Genomic DNA, 27,313 nt, shown 5'->3' with positions numbered 1-27,313 from the left:
TTATCTATCATCACTTGTACCGTTGTATCACTTTGTCATATACTGGGAAGTACTTTTTCAGCTTTAAGTCAGTTTATTGAAATCATGGAGCAAAAATGCTGAGGTTGAATGATTGGGCAAGTTTATGAGTTTTTGTACATTTATTAGTGGCTATATTGATGGTTTTATATGTTTGAAAACCATCGACTGTTATAGCAGTTTTACTCATGGGGTCTGCTACTATTCGGTGAGTCCGATTCGGTGAGTTCCTCCTCTAACCTCTAACCCTAACCCTAAAACGGCAATGATAATTAGGCTACGGTACCCAATAATTTAAAAAAAAAAATTGAAAAAATCACCGAATAGAAATCGGACTCACCGAAACGGGCCATTCCGTACTCTTGAGTATTATATATATTTGATTGAGTATATTTTTATGTTTTAATATTTTTTATTAAGTCCTCACAAATGGAGTTGTATTCATGCTTGTCTTTTTTTTTATCACGATGTTGAATGTTGATTTGTGCTGATCACAAGTGTTTTTATGTTTATAAATTAACTTAAAATACTTTTTTGTATATATTTATATATATATATCTACTTTTTAAATTGAATTTTCTGATGATTGTCGTTGTGATGAAACTATGATTCTGATGCTGTTTGACTCTTTGTATAGAGTTTGATGTTTGAAACATTGTCTGAGTATGGAATCTGATTAATAAAGCTCTTGTTTTAAAGGATTTATGGAGTACAGTATTTTGTAAGTGTGGTCCTCATCCAAATACATGGCTTTTATCCAGTAGATATACGTACCGGTATATCATTTGATGCAAATGTGATGATTGTTAATTGTATATACAACATAGATATGACTATGTTGTTGGTATTGTATTTTTCTAAAATTTTTATAATTTAATTAAGCCATGAAACCTTTTTTTTGTTTATGATACTGAAAAAATATGCAATACCACGGATCGGATGTGTCTTATCCAATAGGCTTTTTCTAAATGAAATGACATATAAATTTATCTTGTGAAAGGAAAGTAGCATTGATAGTACATGTTAAGTTTACAACAAGTCTTTATGACATGGTTTCAATGACTTCAACCCAAATATATAACCCAATTCGTATGCCGATCATATGCCACCATGTTATTAGGGTCTTCTTCATTGGCAAGGTGTATTCCAGGTCTTCCTTGCCTGTGGCGTGTACTGTGTAGCACTTTGGTGACCTTCCTGTAGGCAGAGGACATTGCTTTGGTGTTATTTTTCAGAGTTCAGCGAGGATGGCTGATGATCCTGATGAAAATCCTGCGATATTAACTGAGATCTCCGTTGGAGCAAGGCTGGCTAGCCACTACAGTGGGCACAGTTGTTGCGTGACATGATGAAGACATTGATTTCACTTTTTCTGCTTGTTATTTATGGTTGAAGTTACTTGTTGGAAGGCCCCTAGAGGCTGCTTTTATCTTCCCAATGTCATTTTTGGGTGAAAAGTGATTACCAGTGAAGTAGTTACAAGTATAGCTTCTGGTAATTTTGGCATCATGGCGTACGAATCGTGTGATTTTGTTGAAGTCGTTTGAAACTTTTTGTAAAGTTGTGGAATGTCTGAAGCTTTAGTAAGATTTCTATTTGATTTGTTTTTACCACAGGTAAAGCACAACAAAACAGCATGGTTGAACAATGAACATTGTCATAATATAATATATATATATTTACAAATAATTTGAACCGTCAAATTTTCAACTTAACTTAAGCTCTCATTAGCAATGTGAAACTATTGGTAACAAAACTACTTAAACGTGACTAATTAACTGATTACCCAACGAGAAATACACACACAGGGATCTATCACAGTAATTTAGAAACACAGTAAGACAGGCAAAAAGAAAATTCAATCGAAAAAAATGATAAAAGAAAAGATGCAGAATGGTTTTGGGTTGCAAATATAAATATTGCTGCTTTGACTTTCTCAACATTTTCTTCTTCAATTTTCGTGCCGAAATCGTCACACAGTTTAAAAATAGTTATTCAAGTCACTGTAACGATGAAGATTGAATATTGCCGGTGGTGGTGGATCTGGTATTGCTTTCACCTTTTCAAGCATTTTTACTTTATTTTCTCGTGTTTTATTCTGTAACATTGTCTTTGTGTGATCATTTGCCTGCATTAACGACGTCTATTACCGCTATTGTTACCTAGCCCAGAGTTTTTCAACCTTTATGAGCCACGGAACACTTTATACATTAAAAAATTCTTGCGGAAAACCAAACGAAATTTTATAATGATGCAGTAAAGTAAATAACACAAAAACAATTTATTCACTTTCAGTTCTGACTAAGAGCTGACAGTATTTCTTATAGTAGTGTACCATATTTTTAGATGTTGTGCAATTCGTTACAGTGGCTTTGCAAAGAATATCTGGTTTTTTACTTTTGTTAAGTTGAAAGCTCGGACTATGACTGCGATCAAGGTTTTCGATCTAGCTTTACTGTGTTTTGTACAAGTATAGCGTATTACATACAAGCCTCTAAAAGCTCGTTTACTTTTCCAAGCATGGCTTACCAAAGCTTCTTCCCGGCGACCAAATTCTCTCGCTGCAGCTAAAATATAAAATCCGTTAAAAATCTTATTTTAAAAAATTCTTTAATTGATATGTTGCTTTTTGCGTTCGCTCAGATAAACAAACGCAAACAAGACCCTAAAACATCTTTGCGATTGTGTTTAAATGCAGTAATGCACTGCTTCTCAAGTAGGTGTAGTAGAGCTAGTCTTTGAGTTTTTATAGGCCGACAACGACGTTCATACTTTGCCTTGTTTGTGAACAAAGATTGTGAATGAAGAGAAAAACGTTTCTAATACCAACGGAATTGAGAAATGTTGGCTTATGGAATCCGGCGACCAAAACTTATGATTTCCTTTTTAAAATCCCTAACTGGGATATTATATGTCTTATATAAATACATTTCCAGCAAAACTATCTCAGTATTTGACACATGTATCAGCACAATCGGTACATTTTTCATATTTTTTGGTTAATGCGAGGTTGGTCGATTTTGTTTGAAGTTGTGGTTTTCTAACACCGCACTCTCTAAACTAATACCGTACTTCATATGTCAGAAAGTATAACATTCTTGACCCAATCCTTGTTATTTTTCAGCTCATATCCATACTTCCTCAAACTCTTCTGCACACATTAACAATGGGTTTGATATGAATCAACCTCCTCGGCCTTTGTCTTCCAGTTTACAATGTGATTTTAATTTGATTTTTAATAAATTTTCTGGTTTTGGTTAGATTTTTTTAAAGTTATGATATATACTTTTTTTCTATACAGTATGTACTGACTTTGTGGTTAGGAGTAGGACAATAATTTTACACTTAATTGCTTGTTGGTTGGTATATAATGTCAGTAAAAGAGAAAAATTATTCCTGTTCCCTTTGCAGGCAACCGTTCTTACAAGTTGTTCAACTTGCTAGTGCTAGCTATTTTTCATGCTTAAAATCAACATGAAAAATTCAAACATTGATTCAACTCATTTCATCAATTTTCAAAAGTTCAACATTTCTCATATTAATGGATAGGCCTATAGCTAGCTATATCATAATCAACGTATTAGAGAAAGCTACAAACTAAGCAACTGAAATATGTTGTACAAATTAGAAAAAAAATTACTTATAATATTTTGTATACATATAGTCAGAATGGCCCATTTTGGTGAGTCCGATTCCTTATTTGATAAATTTTTGATTTTTTTTTAACTTATTGGGTACCGTAGCCTAATTATCATTGCCGTTTTAGGGTTAGGAACTCACCGAATCGGACTCACCGAATAGTAGCAGACCCACATTATGATATAGTACACTAACATTGCTATGGATTAGCTAGTTTGCATTAATTTAAGTTGTGGCTGAAGGTTGAAACCTAAGGAACTAACTAATAACTATACTCTATTAGTCTCAGATAAGTTGAAGCAAACATATGTATGTGTGGGTTTGCTTTTGTACACACTACTTTATGCTGGAGGAGGTAGTGTATGCATAGCAAACGTAAAGGTTTTACATTTTCTTTGCAGTATTTGTTATGGATGTTATTGAATATGCTACTAATCTAGATACACAAATGTTGCAGTGTTTACGTTCTTTATGATTTGTATATATTATGTTTTTTAGGTATGTTGATCCGTTTGATACTATTGAAATGGCAAGTGGTGTTGTAATACGATTGAAAAATCTGCCTCTAACTGCTGGCACTATTGACATAAGACATTTTTTTGGTGGTTTAAGAATTCCTGATGGTGGTGTGCATATCATTGGTGGTGATGATGGTACTGCTTTTATTTTGTTTTCAACGGATGAAGATGCGAGAAGAGCAATGTTACAAGATGGTCAAGATTTGTGTGGAGCGAAAGTTCGCTTAATGCTTAGTAGCCATACTGAAATGAAAACTGTTATTGAACGGAGCCAACGGATATGTGAAGAGTTACGTGGGCAACGTCCCCCCGAGCCGCCTATAACCAATCTTTCAAGTAGGTCCACTACCACCAGCTATCAAGCTCCTCAACGACAGTTTAAAGCTCCAAGCCCTAAAATCACTGCTGATATGATGGATCCAAACGACGTTCACATTGAGATCAAAGGAATGCCTTTCAGTGTCAGTCAGGCCGATATCATATATTTTTTCTCTCCCTTATCTGTTACTGCCATTCGATTTATGTTGGATGAAAAGGGGAGAAAAAAAGGAACGGGTTTTGTAAAGTTTGCTTCCGCTGTGGACAAAGTTGAAGGTCTGAAGAGAGATAGAAAGTATATTGGAAGTCGTTTTGTGAAGCTTACATCTGCGACAGAAAGGCAATGGCTACTTGCAAGTTCACAAGCTTGTGAAACGGTTCGTCCTGGTTCAGAGAATTCCACAAATAGAAAACGAGCACAAACTTCAACTTCTCCTAATAGTGGGACACCAAAACGCTCACGGGCATTTTCACCTCTGCGATCTGACAACTGTGTTGAAGTTCGTGGTTTGCCCTCTTCTGCTACTTATAAATTAGTTGGTGATTTCTTTGCTGGTTTAAAATTCGTAGAAGGAAGCACATACATTGAAATGGATGGCACTGTTTGCAAAGGAACTGCTTATGTTGAGTTTACCACATATGCAAACTACAAGGAGGCATTAAGCAAAGATGGGGACATGTTAAATGGAAAGCAGGTTCGTGTAGTAAGTTTGTCTAAGCAAAATATGGTGGAGCAAATTCGTCGCCACAAAAAATACATCAAAGCAAAAAAAGAAGAAGCTTTGAATCGTGAAAAAATGGAACAAGCAAAAAAACTACATGATAAGAAATCAAAAGATGACCTGAAGAGGAAAAAGGACCATCAGTTACGTAAGCAAAAAGAGATGGATGAATGGTTGAAGAGACAGCATGAAAAAGAAGAACGGGATAGGAAACGACGGGACATTGAAAAACAGGTTTTAGCACAAAACAAGTCTGCAAAACTTTTGGAACGGTCACAAAGTTTGCGAAGAAATAAAAATGATAACAATAAAGTTTTAGAGTCCAAAGAAAGTGAACAGGGCAATAGAATTGAAGTTGGTACGCAAAATACAAAACCGACAGAAATCATAGATGAGCCAGTTTTGGGAGCAGGAGAAATGGACATTGAAGATGACAATAACAATGAAGCTACATTGTTTGTTTCGAGTGATGTTAATACTGGCCAACAGACTATAATTGCGCCATCCACTGTGTTGAGTTTTCCATCTAATCTCGGTACGTCTGGTAGTGTGGTTTCACCTTCGGTTGCAGCACTAAATTTCAACACAGCGATGTCTATGGTGAATCCTGCATTTGCTATACCAAACATGGCTCATATACAAACAAATTTACAAGGTGCTTTAACAGGTTTTTCAGCACCGGGTCTCATGCTGGCTAAACCATCTTTTATGAACCCATCTCAACCTTCCTTGTTGGCACCCCCACCACTGCCCCCTTCTGTTCCTCCAACAATGTTGCCTCCTCCAACACCCCCTAACATTTTGCCTATGACAATGCCAACAATGGTTCCCGGTGCAAGTAAACAAGCAAATAGTTTACTTTTCCAACAATCTCAACCCAGTGAACCAGCAGTTGAATCTGAGTACGTCAGGGTTGCAAATTCACCATACAATGTAACCGAAAATGCCATAAGAGATTTTTTTCATGGTATTACTATTCCGCAACATGGTATCCAGTTTATTAACCGTGTTAATGATGACCGTCGCACTGGACACATTTTTATCAAATTTCTTTCAAAGGAAGATGCAGCAAAAGCAGCTTTGAAAGATGATAAAAAGCTTATGGGTCGAAACGTTTTAGTTAAAGTAGCTACTTTTACAACTTTATCACAAATTTATGAGAAAGTCACAAAAGGTGCGGGTGGTCCGTATGTCCCAACGTTTGATGGTTCTGTTGTTCAGCCTCAGATCACTAAGAAGCATGAGGACAGCTTTTTCACCAAGAGAATCTTGGATGATAAGATGACCTGTGTATGCATTGGCAATGTACCTCCTCTGACATTGGAAGAAGATATAGTCCAACTTTTAGGAAGCATAAAGTTTGTGCCTAATCGTATTATGATTTTACGTGACCTTGAAGGGAAGTGCAAAGGCGATGTTTATATAGAACTGCAAAGCCCAGAAGAATGTGTTAAAGCTGCTAATTTACACGGAAATGCAAAGCTTCATGGTGAAGAAATTCGTGTTCTTCCACTTTCCACTCATGCTATGGAAAAGGACATTGAAGGCAGGCAGGGACTCACAACCATCCAAGCTAACCAACTGCATTCTTCGCTCCATCCCCCTGACATTAACTCAGCCTTTTCTAAAGCTAATGGCAATCCAGATCCTTCCACTGCCAAAAGTGGTTCTCATTCTAAAGCAGAAACCATTTTTAACAAAATCCATCCCAAAGATCACTTTCCTCCCCCATCACTACCACAATTTCCTTTGGCTGGTCTCCGCCAGCCTTTTAATCCCAGAATACCTCCACCAAGCATCCAAGGTGATCTTTTCAAACCACCTGGCTTAAATGCTTTAGGTACTCCCTCTGTTTCCCCACTTGACATGGTTCTGCCTCCTCCAGCTCAAATCTCAGAAGACATCATGCGGATGCCAATTCGCCCCATGATGGATCCTCCATTTGGATTTCCACCTATTCCACCTCCAAATTTTGCGGCACGGTTTCCGCTTACCAGACCTCCACCGCCGATAAGTACAAGTTTCTTTAAAACCATTAAAATGAGCAACTTGTCTTTCAAAGTTACGAGAGAAGACATTCTCGAGTTCTTCAATGGTTTTGACCCTTTACCGGACTCTGTGAGGTTAATGTACAACAACAATGGGAAACCAACAGGAGACGGTGTTGTTTCGTTTCCCAACGTTGAAGCGGCGCAATCCGCTGTTAAACAATGCGACTCGCGTCCTTTGTTGGCACGTAAGATCAAGTTGACATTGCAGTGACTTGATTTGACCGAACGAAAAAACTTTTCCATCTCATCGTTATCTGTGTGATATCTCTGAACTTGGTTATTTGTACAAAATGTGTATTGTGTATTGTTTATTGTATGCGCATATTTACGATGGTGATTTGTGTACATAGCTGAATATCACTACCACGCACAATGCATCACTACGGTGGCAACTACATTGTTTACTGTTTTAAAGCTTTGAAAACCCTGGGTGCTACAGCTCGTGAAAACTATCTATCCAGCGGCGTTTGTCTACAAACGTAAAGTCAATGCAAAAGTGGCGTTGAAGAAATGGTTGTAGTTGTGTATCTAATGATGCTTATTTTCTGCAAAATGTGATGAGTGAAGGTGACATTAAAACTTTTCGAAGTCAAAATTTTTCAATGAGTACGGTTTCCGGTCACTCCCTGTTTTATTTCCTTTCCCGGTCACTCCCCGATAATATTCAGTGATTGCAAAAGGTAATCTTTGGTGCAATTTTCCAACAGTAAGCGATTAAAACCGATCATTGTTCACAAAATTATATGATTGTTTGTTCCAGTTGCGTGTTAGCATCACCCACCAGCAAAGTTGCCCATTTTTATATCAATGCTGCGCTTGTAGCTGCTGAATCAACGCAAAAATGACCAATTTTGCCAGCTGGGTTTGAAGGCTTTGCCCACAATTACGTTTTTAAGATTCACTTCTTGTCGTTACTGATGCAATGCATGGGCGTTCTGCTGTCTAATATCTGTGTTTTACCCTTAATTGCTATCTTGATGCAGTTGGAATCGCCAGTAATGTTGATTGTTAATGTTACAGGTATTTGTGTCCAAAGTTTTGTTTTTTTCACACTTTGCGGATCCAGCTTTTAGCAAGTTGCATTGAACCTGACACCAATTGGACTGGCATTTTAATGATTTGGTTTCAAACAGTTGTTGTTTCATGTTGTTGATTTTGTTGAAAGTGCCATCTGCAATTATGAAGCTGCGTTTGCCACAAGCGATGAACAGAACACCCCAGACAAGCACTAGTTTTCGTGTTTAGCCTCGAAACAAGCGTTAGGTTTTAAGCGTAATTTTATACAAAATCAATCCCTTCTACGACTCCTACAGAGAATGCTTTCTCAGTATTGGATGGGTTTAAACTTGGTTGCATATTACATTGACCATTATCTGACGTTGATGGGATCTATCTTCAAAATGCTTTCTCAGTTTAAGAGTAGACTCGGATGTTTTTGATCATCACGATCTTCCACTAATCCATCGCCACACATGTCTACAGTCTAGGCACCGATGCTAAACCTATAAACAATAAACTTAGGAATTGAGTACCGTACGGTATCTAATGGCAGATTTGTACTTGCATTTGCAATGCACCATAAATGTATATGTAGTTTAAAGCGAGAGCAATATACTGGATTAAAAACGTAAAATTTCACATAAGATTTTCCGTAACTGGCAAAATGTTGTAAACTGATATGCAAAGTGTCGTAATTGCCATTAGCTGCCACGTTGAATTTGCCTACTTGCCTGGGGGAGGCTACTCGCGTAATTGGCCCAATGGCTTTCCACTGCTGCAATAGTTACAGATGATTTTAAATAAGCATTTTCGAAGCTTGCGCGTTATGTGGCTGTTCGAATATCATATATCACGTCCCAGAGGATGGCTAGAGCTGCTATAGTGCGATTAAATATCGCTATATGGAGTTGAGGATATTTGATATTTGTGCAGGCTCAACTCTAGGCTATCGTATGCTCACATTCTTACGGTAATCTGTCAGTCAACTCGTTGCAACAGATTTTTTTAATCACGCTACCAAATGTTTATAACATGGGAAAGACGGTACGGTACGATTTGTACAAGGAATTTGTAGTTGAGCTTGAAAAGTTATCAATCATTGAGGTATTGACAGATGATTGCCGGTACTGCAATGCTGTTATAATCGCAAAATTATAAGAAAACTCTTAAGCCTTAATAAAGCTGGCTGTAACTGATATCGGCAGTAAGCTGAGATCAATGCGATTCAAGCTTCCTGATACGAGTGCAGCTGTAAGGTAAATCTTTGTTGGACCGTTTTAAAATACTTGGTTGCGACGCGAAATTTCTTCTAGATTTATTTCAAATTAACTCTTTCTTTCAAAAAGGTTTGCTTTCAGCAGAATGTGTATAAATTCATTAATTTCTTTTAAAAAGGCGTGTTGCTAGATGGAGATATCAAGGGTTTTGGACGAATTTGTATCAGAAGTTCAGCTCTGCAAAACCGCTTGGGGTTCTCAAGTTTCTTAGTGAAACATATTAAATTTGTTTCTTTATAATCTTCAAAGCTTATTAAGGCAGATAGAGCTTCAAAAATCATGTTGTATGATTTTAAACCAACAGTCGGAAATCACCAGATTGGCTCTTCTGACTTACCTGCCTTTCCGTTGTCTTAATTTATTTATAATTATTTAACCACCATCTATAAGGTTAAACGCAGCAAAGAACATACGTCTTGATTTTTTTTTATCAAAAAATTGGCATGGGGTTTTATAGACCAGAATTTCGATTTTTCCCTAACCAAATTTGCTTCAAACGTTTATGTTTTATCTAAATGTTGATTTCAGGAACTGTTTCCAGTCATCACCATGAGGTGGTTGTCGTAGGCTACACAATAATATGATTTTCGTTTTGGGCCAGATAAGCTGTAGAAGTGTAGATCAGAGTTGACCAAATTGATTTTGAGTTTCCAGAATATTCTGAGACAACCCTTTGTCTCGTATCCGCAGGGAAAAACTTGCAATTGCACCCATATCTGCGGGAGTTGTTATTTCAGAAAATCAGTCTTAAAGGAATACTAAAGGAAAAACCTGACTTGGCGACTTTCCACGTTCTTTCTGTTTAACATGCTACCATAAAACGATTTCAATAAAATTTTGCTCCATTGCGGTCTGACCACCATTGCGCGCGTGCTTTTGTCAGAGCTTTCAAAACGAGATTGGGCTTGAGTAGCGAAGCGTGTGACTGTACAGTCTGCGTCACTGGAGACTAGCAATCAGCTGATCTCGCAATAATTGTTACTGCAGGCTATGTATAAGTATGTATGTACAATTGTACATCAAAACATCAGATTTCAACATCAAAACATCAGATGTGGTAACGTGGCTTTTGTTATTGCTGTCTTTTGTGACGTATTCTCGAGCAGTGTTTGCACTTTTGGTTATTTTGAAAAAAATGAAACTTTGGGCCTTGCCAGCGCCATTGAAAACATTTTTTTTCTGTAATTTTTCTTGAAATGTATATATTCTTTGATGTTCAGTTTACGCATTTTAATGCTTAATTCCTGTTTGAAATTTTCATTTAGTAGGCCTTTAAAACGAGAATCAGGTCTTCTAACAGATCCCAAAATTGCTACATTTGTTTTTTGTAGTTTTTTGCATGTAGCCTAATCCATCAATGTCTTGCCAGGAATGTGCAATTTAAAAGCGTCGAATTTGGAAAATAGCGACTTAGCCTACAGATATGCTACTTTTTTAAATTTTGACAGGAGAGGCTTAGGCATGCTTATTTTGTATAAATTTTACCAATATTGTCAGTTGTCACGTCGTAAACTTATTACTTTCAGGCAATGTCGCAAAACAGTCATAATTTACATGATATCTCCGGGGCTGGGTCTGCTACTATTCGGTGAGTCCGATTCGGTGAGTCTGATTCGGTGAGTTCCTAACTTCTACCCCCTAACCTTAACTCCTAACCCCTAACCCTAAAACGGCAATGATAATTAGGCTACGGTACCCGATAATTTAAAAAAAAAATTGAAAAAATCCCCTGTTAAGGGATCGGACTCACCGAAACGGGCCATTCCGTCCGGGGCTATCCTAACATGATGACTGGAGGATTGTCAATACACTAAATACCTTTTATACATAATTGCGTTAGGTTGTAGGCTGACGACAGATTGTTGTTTCTAACTTCTATTGACACAAGAATTTGATGCAATTTACGTGGACTAACCTTCTGCTATATTGAGACCCAACTTCCTGAGGTACGTGGCCTCCTTGAGCATCGTAAGCTCTGTTGCATCATAAAAAGCCTAATTTGGGATGCATAACTGCTTTGCCCAAGTTGTGAAGAAGGGAGCGTTCTTCCTAGCTATCAGCACAAAGCCACAATTAGTGGTGTGATACTGACGAGCCTAACCTCATGGGCGAAACACGGTGTATATCAATTCTTTCTGCACTCGGCTGCCCGAGAAATATACGCCCAAGTTCATGTATTTTTTTACGGCTTGTATTCTACAGCAGCTACAATTTTTGCCACACGATCTCTTACCTGATTTTCTGTAATACGTCATTAATTTTTTTTTACATTTGTGTTGCTGTAGCAGATTTCTTTGGTACGTTTGGAATACGGCGGTTGGAATACTGTACATGACAACGTTACGCAGTTATTTTATAATTATGTAACTATGCACCTTCCGCCAACCATCCCAGCAAGCAGAAGTTGTTGTTTATTTGTTACATCGTGTAATGACGTTGAAACGATGGAAAAGAGCTAATTTTGTTAGTTGAAGCCTTAGCTAGCATTGCGTGATCTGTTCGTTCTATTTCTAATCGCTTAATGTTTGCTCTGCAGCGACCTCACGTGAGTAAAGTGTTGAGAGTTGAGCTGCAACTTGAGGGAGCTATTGTGACAAAATGTGTTGTTTTTCTTCGCTCAAGCTCGGTTGAACAAGATTTGGTAACCAGAGATTGTAAACTGATTAAATCCTAATGTCTCTTGTAAATACAGTAGGTTAATTAGGAGTGCAGAGCATTCCTTTAACACTTAACGACTTGGCCACAACGAATCAGAACAGGAGAAAATGTTTGTTTAGCTCAGCACAATTCCAGACGGCAAAATCCGTCATTTTTACATTGATTTAAGGTCTGTAGACGTTCAAGCGATGTAAAAACGACAGATTTTGCTCTCTGGTATGTTACTACATGTTGGATGAACAGTTGGTAATTTTTTATTATGCAAATTTGGTTACTTCCTATTGCGTGCGATCCTTACATCACGGTTAGAGATTTGGTGTTGAATTGGTTCTGGTCGCATCATTTCCTTCGCGTGAGTAAATGGCTTTTGGGTACCAGCCCTAGTGTTGGCCGGCTTTAGAAGCCTATCTTTTGAACCACTGAAACGCAGGCTTTTGACCGTTAACCAGGCTATTAAGCTATTCCTTTTGTTCACCGAACCCAGGGTATGATGAGTTTTATTCAGTAATCTAGCTTTTTCTGCTGCACAACTGAACTTCTTCTTCTTGCGTTTGAGGCCGCCACAGATCACGTTGTTACATCCAGGCGCAGCAGCCAATGGATTGTGTATTCATCGAGCGTTGTTAGGTCCACATGTCTATCTTGTGGTCGGTATACAGGACATTGATAGATAATGTGGTGTGCAGTTTGAAAATCTGAGCAACACGCACAAGATGGTGAGTCGGCGAAGCCCCACTGGAACATGTTGCTGCTAAAACGGCCCACTCCAGTCCGCAGGCGATTGAGCTTCACCCATTCCGTCCGGGGTAGTTCTGCTCCAGGTGGGGTGTTGGTATTGGGAAGGACCGTGAATTGGGTTGGTCTCGCAACTTCTCTCCATTCACGGTTCCAAACTTCGGAAATGTGGAAGTTCGATTTGCACATAGCTGCAGCATGTCGGGAGAACGGGCGTCGAGATTTCAAGCGCTGGGGCTTTTGGGAGTGCGAGGTTAAAACAATCTGGTTGAGGAGGTGGTCATCCCTTGACATAGCTTGTAGGACCAGACTACGTACGTGGTTTTCCCTACGAAGTCTACCTGGGGCGATGCCTGATAGTACCGGCAACAGGATAAATTTCTCTCATTGGTCACCGGGGCCGAGGGTTTATCCTTTTACCACCCTAGGTGCCATGTGAGTTGCGGTCTCTGATTGTTGCCATTCGCTTCATTAATATGAATTACCAGGACTCACCACGAGGAGGTTGGCAACATGGCGATATGGTGGTTGGCAACATGGCGATACTGAACTGATTTTGTGAGACATTAAGAATACAGCTAAAATGGCATATAAAATTAAGCATCTGGGGTAGCTTGCACAATTTTTCGTTTAATTTCACAGCGTGATCCTAAATGTAAATCCTACGGTAGGTAGGCTACAAACTTTTGTTACATAGCCTACCCAGTAGCTTACCTATCCTACACCAGTGTTGCCATATCCCAGGCGACTTTGAAAAGTTGAGGAGTCTCTGCTGCTCCAATTCTCTACCTATTCTATAGGCTAACAGGTTGTCAGTGTGAAGTAGCCGCTAACGAATAGTGATTTGCTTCAACGACTCTGCTACCTTATTTTCGTTAGTATCGCCTGTATCGGTGCCTTGATTTGAATCTTTATCCTCAGACAAAGAAAACTTCTAATAGCTTATTCCTAGCAGTTTTGCATACTTGAAGAGGGTTTGAACTACTAACGCAGGGCCGGTTAACGAGATTGACAGAGTGAAGTTTTCCGATTGTTGAAGTGATGTTGTCTGTAAGTTGTTCCATCTACTAGGTGCTGCTGAGTGGAGAGCTTTTATTCAAATGCGTTGCTCAAGTCCACACCACGAGAGCCGAGTAATGGCACCTGGCTTCAGTCTGGACACAAATAAGCAATCTACACGTTTCAAGATTGTTTTTACTCAAGCACTGGTATTTAATTCTGCAGGCAAAAACTAAGATTACAAGTTGTTTACATCAAATTTTATAGCCGAGGTAGTGATTTTTTGTGGTGGTGTTCTGTTGTTAAGCACTGACTTACGAAAATCGATCGTTTCTCGCTGCTGAATTGCTTATGGTTTTTTCAATTCAATCAAGTATGAAGAACGTTACAAGAGGAAACTTATTCTGGCTGAGTTGTATTACTTTGCTTTGGTGAGTACGAATTAAGCTCAAGGGCTGTTCAGACATCAAATAACGTTATTTTTATCACTCCTTTGATACCAAATATGACGTTGGGCCTCAACCTATATATCGTCATACAACAATTCCTCTACTAAGGGCGTCATATTATTTTATTCAAACAATCCATACTCTTGATCGTGTTTCTTCTGGATTCGCTTAAGTATGACGTTTACCTAGCTATTTTATGTAGACTACTGCTATAATAAGAAGTTGCTGCAGGGTGTGCATCCTGAGGGAGTGAACATTTTCTGAATTGTCGTATTTCGTTACAAAAGATAACTTCACAACAATCAATTACCCAGCCAGCAAAAGTTAATCTTTTTTATACAATTTCAAAACGTCTGACGACGTTTAAAACGATGTAAGAACGACAATTTTTACTGGCCGGGTAAAAAGTGAGAAAGTAGCATAACCGTACATTGGAACAGCCTTAAATTGTCCATTGTAGCGAATAGTGATGTCGGTAGTGTAACCAGCGCCTGAACAACGCTGAAAAGGATTTCGTTAACGTTTGTGTTACGTACAGCAAATCTCTGACTTTGCAAAGATGCAGAAGACTGATGATACGCTTTTGAGAAACTATCACTGACTTTATTTTTTGGCCTGAGCATGTTCTAAACTTTTTTTTGCTTTGAACAGCTTGATTTCTGTGCTAAAAACAGCTTTTTTTAGAACAAACGTTAGTTTATTTACTCATTTGATGGTGGTAATCGTTGTTGGTATAACCTGCATAGTGCATATCTAACGTCGTAGTGTTACAACATTTCTTACGGCTATCAATCTTATCACCATGTAATTAAACGTAATCAAAAACTCTTTTAAACGGAGTTAACGGCGCCTAATGCGCATTATCTTGGAATCTTGATGTTGTGCTGGGCAGTTTGTAGTACTATCGTGAAAGATGGGATCTGTTAATGATTAATTCATTATTTTCTGTGATCTTGCACCACAAATTAAGATATATTCGATATCTTGCTAGTTGTTTTTCCGAAGCAGAATAGTTCAATTCTGTTGTGATAAAATATCTTGCGTTATTTTGTACACTCAAATGGTATTTAATGTGCTGGCATGACCCTAACAACAGAATTCTTTTATGCTTATTTCTGGTTCCAAAAAGCTCTTTTACACATTCTTTACAAATTTCAAGTCCATAAGTTGAACATCGACTTGCAGAATGATACTGAGTGACATATAGGTTAGGTTAGTAGCAGTAAAAAAGAGGTCCTCAAACTTAAAGAAACTACCACGTATTCTTTGGATATAGTGTGTTTTTCTTACGAGTGTCTTGATTTGAGACCCGAGGATCTCATTGGTACCGGGCCTTAATTATCCCCATAACGGCCCTGGTGTAAAGCAATCATATTTGCTATTAGAGCATTTTGCGCGACACATCACAAGAATCTTCACACCTCAACTTATTCGTTTGCTCTTGCACGTTGCTCTCGTTCCTTTGAGCTTCGTGCAGCGTGATTTTACACCATCAGCTATTCAAGCCAAACGCAATATTCATTTATCTGCAATATATCCGAATAAACTAAAAACTTTTATTCTTTTTTTCTTAGATCAAAGTTTACTTTTCAAGACGCATCAAATCTAGAAGAGAAAGAGAACTAGCGAAAAAGAAAGAACCCGACGGTGAGCCTGAAGTTTCACGATGAATTTCCCTTGGCCTGAGCTCTTCTCGTATCGGTATTGGTGAAGTTTACAGAGCTGCTTATTGCTATAATCCACCTCGTTAGAACAATGGAACATTTGCTCTACAACAAGTCGCGATTTATTCTCCATCAATTTTTTAAGTTTGCAAAATAAAAAAACTTTATTGCAAAATACAGCTGGAAATGATTGAAGCAAATCATCTCAGGTGTAAATCAACAGCATTGAAAAATCAAAGCATTGTACTAACATGGTTCAGTACTTTGTTATTCTTATACCCTAGTTTCTTGTGTCATATGTTTGATTGAAACAGCCTTTAAATGTATTTTTATGGAAATACATAAAATATCTTTAGCAGCAAGTTTTTAACAGATTCTGTTGCTTATTTTAGTTGTAGATTTATTGAAAGTCTCTCGGATTAAAACCTTGATTAAAACGGATGAACTTTTAAATTTTAAAATTTCAAACACTGATATCTTAAAAGAATCCTATAAAATTTTGAATCATGATTTGGTGGATAACATGGCTGGCATATGAACCACAATAAATTTTCGTACCAGTTATTGCATATTCTTTTGTGTGGCTACAGCCTTTATACCACTGAAAAATAAAAAAACATGGCAGTGGTATTTGAGTAATGTGTAGTAGGCTACTATTATTGATTGGCAATGATTGCGATATATTTTTGATCAAACCGATTTTTAAATTTGTTTTCATGGAATTGCAAGTCATCCCTTCCGCAGAAGGCTGTAAGAAAATTCATTGACTTTTTTCCATTGCATTTCAACCATATGCAAGCTTTAAATTAGCTCTTACCTGCAGGATTGCGTGCCTGTGTCTAAAATCACAAAACCTCAAAGGTTTATTGTTGCAGACAGCTCTTGAAGGTGGTTGCGCTATAAGTAATATAGAGTCCGTCATATAATTGTCGTTTGCAAGTGTTGTTATTTTATGGATAGAATAACTGCACTTTGTCCATCCTCTCAATCAACTTTCCATACAGCAAAATCCGTCATTTTTACATTGATACAACGTCTGCAGACGTATCAATGTGAAAAAGACGGATTTTGCTGTCTGGATTGATCTTACTTAATCAGACGTCAATCGCGAGCATTTCGTTTCTGTGTGTTTATTTTGCTGTGCCATTTCAGGCTTTGGCTGTTTGTTTACAAATAAACTATTTCGAGGTCCCGGCGTGTTGACCTATGCAGAAAATAGTCACAATTTTTTTTTGAGTGACCCGTTATAGCCGCAGTGAATTTAGTCATGAAATTTAAATCTAGATAAATTTAAGCGTTTACTTTTATGGATTGCAGCACGAGTTGGATTTGAACTGCAGCAAGATTTACATTACTGGCCTGCTATGTAATGTCTAAACCTCGTTGAAAGACATTAAAAAAGTTACCTTTCTACTCAAATTGTGTTGTTGGAAGACTACCGTAGGCGTATTTAACTTAACAACATTGCATGAAGCTTTGGCGTGTTTCCAATTGTATTTTTTCCAGCGCAATATGCAGTCCGCCCCGTTAGCTCAGTGGTTGCGCGCTCGACTCAAGATCGTGCGGTGCAAGTTGTGCGCTTGTGCAACGCATTATAAGGACTGCTCTCCATTCAGCGGCACCTACGGATAGAATAATTTCCCGGCAAAAACACTTTAACAACAATCAAAAACACTCGGTCAATCTTGGTAACCGGCCCTCCGTCAAGAGCCTCTACAAGTATGCGAAACTACCAGGAATAACCTATTTTTTTCAGAGTCATCGTGGTTTTCAGAGTCATCATATGACAGGGGTTCTTAACCAGGCGTGCACGCATCACTGAGCAGCGGCGAGACATGCTCCCAGGTGATGCGTAGATGCCTAATCATCAGGATTATTTATTTTCTTTTGTAAAAGGGCGTGACAAGCTATGTTTGTTTGTTGAAGTTTTAACCAATTTTCCAAATTGTAAGTTAAGAGGCAATTAGCTACTTTTTAGTCATTATAAGAGGGAGTACGAGAACTGATTGGTAATTTCAAGCCACAAAGGTTATGGACCCCTGTCATATAATGTGGTAGGCACTAGGAGGTGGCGTTAACGGGAGGCACTTTTGGGCCAGGGGCCGGGATAATTTTAGGCGCCCGGAATATTTCCAGATGGCCCGAGAACTTGAAAAACAACATATAGGCTACCGGTACTTTAAATACAGTGCGTTCGCATGGCCTACATTTTTTGTGAATTTTAAAACTTAGGCCAAATTCACAAAGCGGCGTCGACAGCATTGCCAACTTTGAAACCGTTGCCACAATGTGTCTGTTCTGCAAACCCATCAGATTCACGATATCATTTGAAGAAGAGGCTATTTTGTAGGCTATGCCTATTCTAAAATATGCCTTTATACCATCAGTACGCTAGACTACGTACGTTTAAACCCAGTTCATATTTTAGAAATAGCCTACCTATTGGATTGCAACCTTACCATCGAAATTCTAAATCACAATCCAACAAACACTGCGAGATTGTGATTAAGGTCTTTAGTCATCATCTTCCTTAGCCTACTCATTGAAAACCTAGCCCAGATACCAAAATCCGTCAATGTAAAAATGACGGATTTTGCTTTCCAGGTTATCGCGACTACGATAACAAACCGTTTGGTTTATTTGTTGATGTAGTGGTTTTGATAAAAAGCGAGGACAGGCGAGCAGTGCAAAAATTTGCTGCCTATTTGTTTAAGCATAAATATAGATCTTTCGGATAGGCCGATGCTTAAGTATGGAAGATGAATTCAGATGAATGGTCAATATAAAACCCGTTTGATAAAAATAAACTACGGTAGTCTACTGTAAAAGGCACTTTTCTTTAAAATGCTTGGCATCTAGGGTTGATTTAAATTGCTGCTTCGTATCTGGACTCAACATTGTAGGCTACACTTGCGCCGTAAGATAGGTTGCTGAAGAGTGGTCTGTTTTCATGACTAACTACTTTCTTTCAATTTAGTTTAGACGAAAAAGAAATGAAAATATTTGAAAAAATATGTTGATAACTTCAACGTTTCAAATACCGTAACCTTACCTTGACCGATTGGCCTCTCAAATGTGTAGTTAGGCCTACATAGCGTTTGATTGCACTTTATTTTGAGGCGAAATAAAACACTTTTAAGTTAGGCCTAGTTGCTGTTTTTCTGCGGTTTTTTTGTTTTAGGCTGGTAGCCTATAATGATCCACAATTGCAGATTTTGTGAATGAACATTAGCAGACGGGCCGCGGCAGATCTTTAAGTCGATGTAGGTTGGCTTGAGCTACAGCATTGCGAGTCGTCTGTAGCTTACTTGTTGGAGGCAAAGCCGTTTTTGTAGCCCCCTGAAGCTGTAGGCTATCATCTGGGTGGAGGCTCTATATATTATAGTAAGGTTCATTTATTCTGAACAGTAATTTGTAGGTTCTAGTCACGGAATGGGACGTGGGGAGGCACTAGTATTCAGTCCAGCCGATAAGACCATTAAGACTTGCAATTTTGACCAAACTGTTTTAAATTCTGCAAATCGTTAGCGTTTTTTTATTGCGAAGACGAGGGACAGCCATCACCGTAGCCTATCTGCAGCGCTCCGAGAACTATTACAATTGGAGTATGGCCCCTGCTTTAATTTTTTAATCATCTCCATCCAGGTCAAACTGAACAACGAGTTCTTGTAATCCTTTAGCCTATTAGCTACTGGGCTAACATAAGCATCCATATATCTTTTTTAGACGTTGAGAAATCACTGTTTTAATACAAATAGAGTAGCAACCTGGTTACATCTGACAATGCAAAGTCAAGCAAACAAAATAGGAACTGTCTGCCTGGGGATAGTTGCTTTGCTTGCAGTGACCAGTGCTGCAATTTTTGCTTTTCTAAACAGCATCCCTGTGAATTTGAACACTTTCGGAAAAAATGTCAAGCTCCTTGCTCCAGGTAGGTTATTTTTATTGTCTTATAGACAAAAATCGTCAAACATTACTATTGATAATAATTAATCAACACGGCTCATAATAATGAATTGCTTGACATGAATTTATGATAACAATAAGTCAGCTTTGCAAAATTTCCAGGATTGAGCTTTCAAAATAGCTTTCGCAGTTTGCGGTAAAAAAATTCCCACAAACAACCAATTAAACATCATACATGAGGTACAATTTGGGTAGAGAGGTTACTTTTTTTAAACCATAAACAGACATAACTATAAGCAACAACACTGTCACTACATGTAACATTATAAAAACAATAAGCGAACGTCTTCAGCTATTTCATAGGCTATAGCCCTTTCAAGCCTATAAAAGAAAATAGTGTTAAAAAAGAAATAAGTTAGGTACTAAAGAATCATTAGTAGGCCTATCACAGTAAAACTATGACTTAATCTAAACATTTAAGAAACCGTAGCTTATAACCACTTGTATAACCAAGACTCGACTTTCACTCGTATCATAGAAGTTGAAAGCTAAATTCCCTCAAATCAAAGGCATCTTTGCTTCTGATTAGAACAACGTGAAATTATCAAAATAACTTACGTAGCCTACGTACAAAGAGTTTTTTGCAACATGAACTTTAAACCAAAATGGCGCATGTCCAGTTTCTTCTTTGCGTGTCTTGATACATGCTCATGCCCCAAAATGTCTCACAAACGTTTCACGAATATTTGCTATCCTGGTAAATTTCTTTGATAGTTTTTTTTCAGGGATTCATATACTATGAATCCCTGTTTTTTTTTTATCGAACTGTTGTTTTACTTACTTTTATCGGAACTACAATTGGCAAGTTTCAACCGAAAATGTTTAAAACATACAGACTAATTTGGCATTTGTAGGCTACGTATAAAATTATACGTTTGGAAATTCAATTAATTTATATGTATATATCGACGAGTTGCAAATCTTTTTACTACTTTTCAGAACTTTACAATTATAACATGGAATTTTTGAGCAACAAATACCCAATAGAAATTACCCCAGCTGGATGGGTATTTTCTGTTTTATGGCCGATGATCTATCTTTGGAACTTTTTATCTGCAGTCTACATAGTGGCATCTTTTACTTTTAAACCTCACCGAAGCCCAATTCTTAGAACAAATCCGCTTTTACCTAAGGTAAGATCGACGAGGAATATTATTTCTATGCCGTTAGGCTGCCAATCGATAATTTGAAGAAAATATATTGGTGTTAATTCATTTTGCTTTTGGAGATAGATAGCCTAGAGCTTTTTGTTTACAGTGCTCTAAGGGCCGTATGCAGAAAGCATTTAAAAACTCTTTTTAAACTACACACATTTTAAGCTTGGAATTTTTCCGCCATTAAGGAAGGCCGGTTCAGTGCTGACGTCATTATGACAAATTTATGGAAAAAAGTTCTGTATTTAAATTGTGTTTCAATAAACCAAATTCTGCACGTTAACCTAAAGATAAAGCCACAATAAATGTTTTTTTTTTGTATTAAAATGCTTGCAAACACACTGTAGCCTATTTATAGTCTACAAAACTTGATTCATGGCTCACAGGTTTGTTCGATTCCTAATGCAACCTAATCCCTTGTTTATTCACAGTCTTTCCTTCTTTCTTGGACTCTTGTATTTGGCAGCTTAATCGGGTGGTTGTTTGCATTTGATCGCGAAATATTCGAGTTGTCCGCAACACTTCTTTTCGTTTCAACATTTGCTTCATACTATTGCCTGGCCGTTTCGTACAAAGCTATTCATAAAGATGTCAGATACTTAAGCAAGCATTGCAAAGGTAAATTTCGTTTTTCAACTAATCTCAAAACCTAAACGTTCAACTGAGAACCGCTAGTCTGCTTTATTTTACAGTTAGTAGCGTTGAAAAGGGGGATTCAGGGGATACTTGTGGGCCCGGGCCCAAGATTTTATGAACCTGTAACCTTTCCAAGGGATCCAGGAACTTGAAAAAACCAGCTCGTTTTTGTCATGATGCGTTGTTCTTAAAAGTGTCTTTACTTGAGGCCCATAGTTCCCACTGATATTGGGTCCAAAATATCCTCACAATGGTCCTGTTTATAGTGAATATAGTAGCAACAAACATTTATGCAAAACAAATGGTGTAAAATAAAATGAAGGGTAGATGTATTGTTTCTCTACCAATACTTTCTCGTGTGGATAGGAGTAATTTTGTAAAAGAAGATTTTGTAAAAAAAAGATTTTGTAAAAGAAGATTTTGTAAAAAAAGATGTAAATGAGAACCAAAGATCTGTGCATTGCGTTTACACATATTTTTTATGAAAACTTAACGTTGATTTTCAGTTATGTTGTATTTCGTTCGGATCGTGGTACACAATGGACTTGCTGTCTTGTCAAGCTGGATCACTTGTGCCAGCTTGCTGAATCTTAACGTTGTCATGTTATATCATGATAGTCCGAACAAACATACACCATCTTTACGAGGTATGTTAGCTTCGAAAGAATTTTCTATATGTAGTGTCTGTTATCTGTCGATGTTTCGCTTCTTTTCATTTGTGCAGTCTTGATGTGTTTGTAAATCATGCGACATTTTTGATATTTACTATTTTCAATATAAGCTAATCAGCTACTTCATATGTTATGTCGAGATGAAGCTTGTCAAACTGCTTCAAAACTTGCGGAGTTCAAATATCACTTTAACTTGAGTTATTGTCTTTTGCTTTTATTTGATCATTGGTCATATTGCATCCGATAAAGCTGTCCATACCCTAAACGCTAAAAAGGAAAATAACACACCAACGGCAAAAACACAAAGATCGCAATGAATCATTTTGGATGTTGTCAGTTTGAGAGCTCACTGAACGTCAGGATTACATTTTTGATAACAGTTTCCTTTGCAGGTACCATATCAATGCAAAATGCAAGTACAGTCATCCTCGCAATAGCTATCGCCTGGTTCATAACCTGGTTCATGTTGGAAAACTTTGTCTTTGACAAATACTGTCGATATACGTTGACCATCTATCCCACTTTGGTATTTGCAATGTCAGGACTAGTTGTGAAAAACTGGAGCTATCCCAGCGAAACTCGAAATTCGGTGATAGGTTGTGTGGGATTGGCTATTTGTATCTTAGCTTTATTGGTTAGAGTGGTATTTGTGACATTTAGACATAAATATAAAAAGAATTATTGGTCTTCTATACCGTCTATTTAGAAAATACGAATTATTTAAATCGCGTATAAATTAAAGAAAATTAGCTGGTCATATAAGACAGCCAATATTTTTTGCAGTATTTCAGTTGTTTGTTTGAATTGTTTTTATAATAATTTTGTTGTCTCCCCGAGTAGGCCTTCATATTATTTTAATGAAACATTTTTTCGAAATACACTATATTTCGTCATCAATATTTTAAGCCGTTTTACTATTTTCAATCGGTCAAATCAAAATTTTATTATTATTTTTTTTGTTTCTTGTTTTTTTTGTAGTTTCTTGTCTTTTTGTGCAAACATGCACCAACCACTGGGCCAGTGGGGGTTTTATAAAAACATTTTGGAGAGCACAAGTTTCCTTTTAAAAAGGGAAAATAAGCAATGCAAAATTCAAGATCTTATGAAACGAACAGTTAGACAAATGATATGTGGTGCTTGCCCTTCAAAATATTTTGACATTTTATGTTAGTCGCTTTTTACATATTTTGTTACCCTGTGATGTTTTTGTTTATAGACGCACACTTTGAATTTGACAAAATTCATCAAATAAAAGCTAGCAATCTGTTAAAGTTAGAGTTCAAGGCAGTGCCGGTCTTAGGGCATTTCGGGCCCTGTGCGGAATATGATTTGCGGCCCCAATGACAATGATCCAATTCAGTAGCGTAACTAGGGATTTTGAAAGGGGAGGGGGGTGGTTTCACGGTCGGCGGGGAAGCCTGACGGCGTGATCGCCGAAGACAACAGCCAGCGGCGGGGGGTGTGGGGGTCTCCCCCAGAAAATTTTGAAAAATTACTTTGAATTTGGGGCATTCTGAGAGCATGTTCAAAATTTGGGTATGAATATTACTGTAAAATGGTGCTGTCCGGTGGCATGGCAAAAGGATAAAATCATGCATTCTTGGGCATTTTTCGGAAATAAAGCTATGTTGAGTCTAGATGCAACCTATTTCGTCCCCTGAAAAATTCGTACCTCGATTTCGTACCCTGAAATCGGAGTAACAAAATCAAATTTCGTCCCCTGAAAAGATCGAGAGAAATTTGAAATGTTTGCGGCAATTCCGATCAGCAACTTCGGCTATGTTGTTTTTTTTCTTAATCTTTTCAGGGGACGAAATAGGTTGCACCCGTTGAGTCTAGGGTTGCCAGATGTTCACTATTTTAGTGAACAAATCACTATTTTAAAGGGCGGGGAAACCCAAATTCACTTTTTGCGAGTTTTTTGTTTCAGCGTGATGTCATTGTGTACAACATGCGTTTTAGCAAAAAAAAAAATCCAAATTTTGTTTCCCTCGTCTCGCTAAGGCCGCTTTTGTTTGATACCCGTTTGCGAGGTCTCGCGCACATCAAGCTGTGATTCTGTTCGCTGTGACGTCACAAGGTATATATAGTTGTGGCCAAAACTTTAAGACCATCAGGCTTGATTTATGACGATTTTTGCATTACTTCAAAATACTGCATCATATATTGTTTCAGTTGCATCATCTTTATGCATCATCTTATATCTGGGGCATCAGCTTATATTTGACCGCCCGCCGGCGGTCAACCCCACCCCCTTTCACAATTCCTGGCTACGCCACTGCTTTGAGAACTTTGAGGATGCTGTCGCGCGCTTTCAAAATTTTCACTATTTTGAGGAAAAATATCTGGCAACCCTAGTTGAGTCTTTCTTGTTGCTAATTCACTTGTTGAATTTTTCCATTAGAAATGACAAAATTACTGCATTTTCTGAGTAAATTGCGGGCCCCCTAATTTGCGGGCCCTGTGCGATCGCACGGTTTGCACACCCCAAAGACCGGCACTGTTCAAGGCTTGCGCTTAAAATTGAAGTTAAGTGCCCACTTATTATTTTTTTATGGCCGCAGAAGTATTTCCATAACTTTATATTTTTGACAACGTTTTGTAAATGTATGGTGTTGTAGGCTATGTATACTCTTTCAATGAAATTTCTAAATTTTATTTGAGGTATTTCCATCTTTGCGTATGGCAAAGCTACCTAAAACACGTTTGACACTCATATCTCTATCCACACTAGTATAGGTTGTTTTAGTTGTCAACTAGTTGAGTGGGGAATGTAGCCTATACTTACTTTGGAATATTACAATATTTTTCAATTTGTCGAGGAGCACATAAAAACGATCTAGCTTTTGAACCCACCGTTGAAAGCGTAATGTGCCCTTTGCAACTGGTCAGGTAACAGACTAATGAAATGTTATTGAACAAACAAAATTTTTTTTTTTAAATTGATTGATAAAATCCTCTGCGGCACTGACGTCACTGCTTTGAGAACAGCAGCCATTTTGCATCTCCCAATGTCAGCTAAATGGTTTTATGTCTGCATCCAGTCTATTGTCTATTATGAGCTATATACTTAATGTCAACAGCCAATAAAAGTATGTTATTTAAAGGTTTTGTAGATACCCTATACATTTTTTATTACCATTATTAGAAGAAGCTATCTCTTCTTTTTCTGTAGGCCAACCAGTATACGAAATGACTTCGAATGAGTCATCACAATACAGTATGCCTTTTACAAAACATCAAAAATAGAATTTTGTCCAAAATGCTACTTGCAAACGTACAACTAACCTCGCTGTTTCACAAAGCTTACAGCAGTGGTCAGCGACCCTTGCAGTCAGAAGATCCAAGTCAGAAGTCAGAAGATCCAAGTCAGAAGATCCAATGGAGAAGAAGATGTTTTAAGTTTTTTAAGCATTTATTGTCAGAGGTGCATAATACAGAGAGTGTTCTTTTTTTTAATTGGCAGGACGTTCACAGTAAAGTATAGGCATAAACCCTACTTTAAATAACTCTAATTATTTATGATAGTTACACTGTTAAATTTATTTATTTTCTCAAAATAAATTAAATTATGCCATGGGAATATTGAGTAAATAAATATAAAGGATGAAACCCTGGAAAAACAAATGCAAACGAGGAAAGCCAGAAATGAGATGGAGACAAAATTGATAAAAAATGTGGAATAACAAACTGATAGCCTACATAAAAACACACGATCGACTGGATAGGCAAGAAAAAGGGAAGGCCTTCGCCCAGCAGTGGGGTAGGCTACCACAGGCTGAATATGTTGATGATGATAGGAATATTGCTCAGTGGGTTATACTTTCATAATATATGTAACATCAGAATTCTCACAAAGTTTTAAAATAACATGGCAGTACAAAAGGCACATAATAAGAACTGATCGCTACAGTTTTTTTCCAAATGAAATAGCCTACTTTTTTTCCTTGGAATGTTTTCCTGCAGTATTTGATGCCATGGTCTTGATAGAATGGAATTTGCAAGAATATTCTAGAACTATTTAAATAAACTGATAGAGCCGCACCAGGCCCGTAGCCAGCCGGGGGCCAGGAGGGGCCTCACCCCCCTGAAAAAAATTTCGCCCCCCCTGGCAAAATCCCAACATTCTTGAGCAACAGCTGCAATTATAAAGATTTTGCCCATTTTCGCGTTGCAGAGCTCCAACTGGCCCAATTAACTACAATTGTTTTGTTTAGTTAACAGCTATGATGATTAAACAATTTCGCCCCCCTCCCCTAACTCCTCTTTTGGCAACCTCAACAGGTTCAATTCAACCAAGGCCAACACGTGTTAGGTTGGTAAAAAAAATTGTCAGAAACTGTGTAAAATAAAAATGTTTTGGGAAAGAATGATAACCTAACAAAGAGGGAATGGATTTCCAGCAGGCCTACAAACCGGTACAAATTAGGCTATACTTAATTCTTACCATTCTTAAATACTTACCATACTTAATTCATACTTAATTCATACCCATTACTTACCATACTTAATTCTAAGGGTCAGTGATAACCAATTTGTGCAGTGATAAACCAAATTTGTGCAGTTAAGCAGTGTTTATTTTTTTTCTTCAATCCAATCAGTGTAAATAAATTTTGTTTCTAGTTTTCTGATCTGTGAAGTGTTCAACCTTGCAGCAGATATTGCTACATTTGAATCTAGCACTGCCGTTTGTGAGTGTGGATTCTCAGTGTTAACAAGGGCTGACGCTCCCACTAGACGGAGCATGTTACAACCAAGACAGGCAAACTTAGTGCTTATGGCCTTTGAACATTCTGTATCGAAATCTATCGATTTAGACTTGTTTGTGAGACGGCTTGC

The 27,313-nt window shown here is 37.7% G+C and overlaps 2 protein-coding genes across 2 annotated transcripts; both read left to right on the top strand.

The window, feature by feature from the left end:
- Positions 1-4,183: 4,183 nt before the first annotated feature.
- Positions 4,184-9,276, top strand: LOC145771883 (uncharacterized). The gene has a single exon (XM_082583635.1). The coding sequence runs from the start codon at positions 4,184-4,186 to the stop codon at positions 7,475-7,477; it is 3,294 nt and encodes a 1,097-aa protein (XP_082439761.1). The 3' UTR covers positions 7,478-9,276.
- A 10,554-nt stretch (positions 9,277-19,830) lies between these two features.
- LOC145772365 (uncharacterized) lies at positions 19,831-23,726 on the top strand. The gene is made up of 6 exons (XM_082584244.1): positions 19,831-19,978; positions 20,953-21,146; positions 21,599-21,785; positions 22,310-22,450; positions 22,867-23,108; positions 23,691-23,726. The coding sequence occupies exons 1-6, from the start codon at positions 19,831-19,833 to the stop codon at positions 23,724-23,726; spliced, it is 948 nt and encodes a 315-aa protein (XP_082440370.1).
- Positions 23,727-27,313: the final 3,587 nt, after the last annotated feature.

Source organism: Aplidium turbinatum, chromosome 6 (genome assembly GCF_918807975.1).
Source record: "Aplidium turbinatum chromosome 6, kaAplTurb1.1, whole genome shotgun sequence".
NCBI classification, from domain to species: domain Eukaryota; kingdom Metazoa; phylum Chordata; class Ascidiacea; order Aplousobranchia; family Polyclinidae; genus Aplidium; species Aplidium turbinatum.
The sequence above is the reverse complement of the archived record's forward strand: the minus strand, read 5'-3'. Positions and strand labels throughout refer to the sequence as shown.

Coding starts and splice junctions, on each gene's coding strand:
- LOC145771883 (XM_082583635.1), top strand. CDS start 4,184: ATGGCAAGTGGTGTTGTAATACGATTGAAAAATCTGCCTCTAACTGCT.
- LOC145772365 (XM_082584244.1), top strand. CDS start 19,831: ATGCAAAGTCAAGCAAACAAAATAGGAACTGTCTGCCTGGGGATAGTT. Junction 21,786..22,309: donor CTTAAGCAAGCATTGCAAAG/GTAAATTTCGTT, acceptor GTTGATTTTCAG/TTATGTTGTATTTCGTTCGG. Junction 23,109..23,690: donor TTTGTATCTTAGCTTTATTG/GTTAGAGTGGTA, acceptor TTTTGTTTATAG/ACGCACACTTTGAATTTGAC.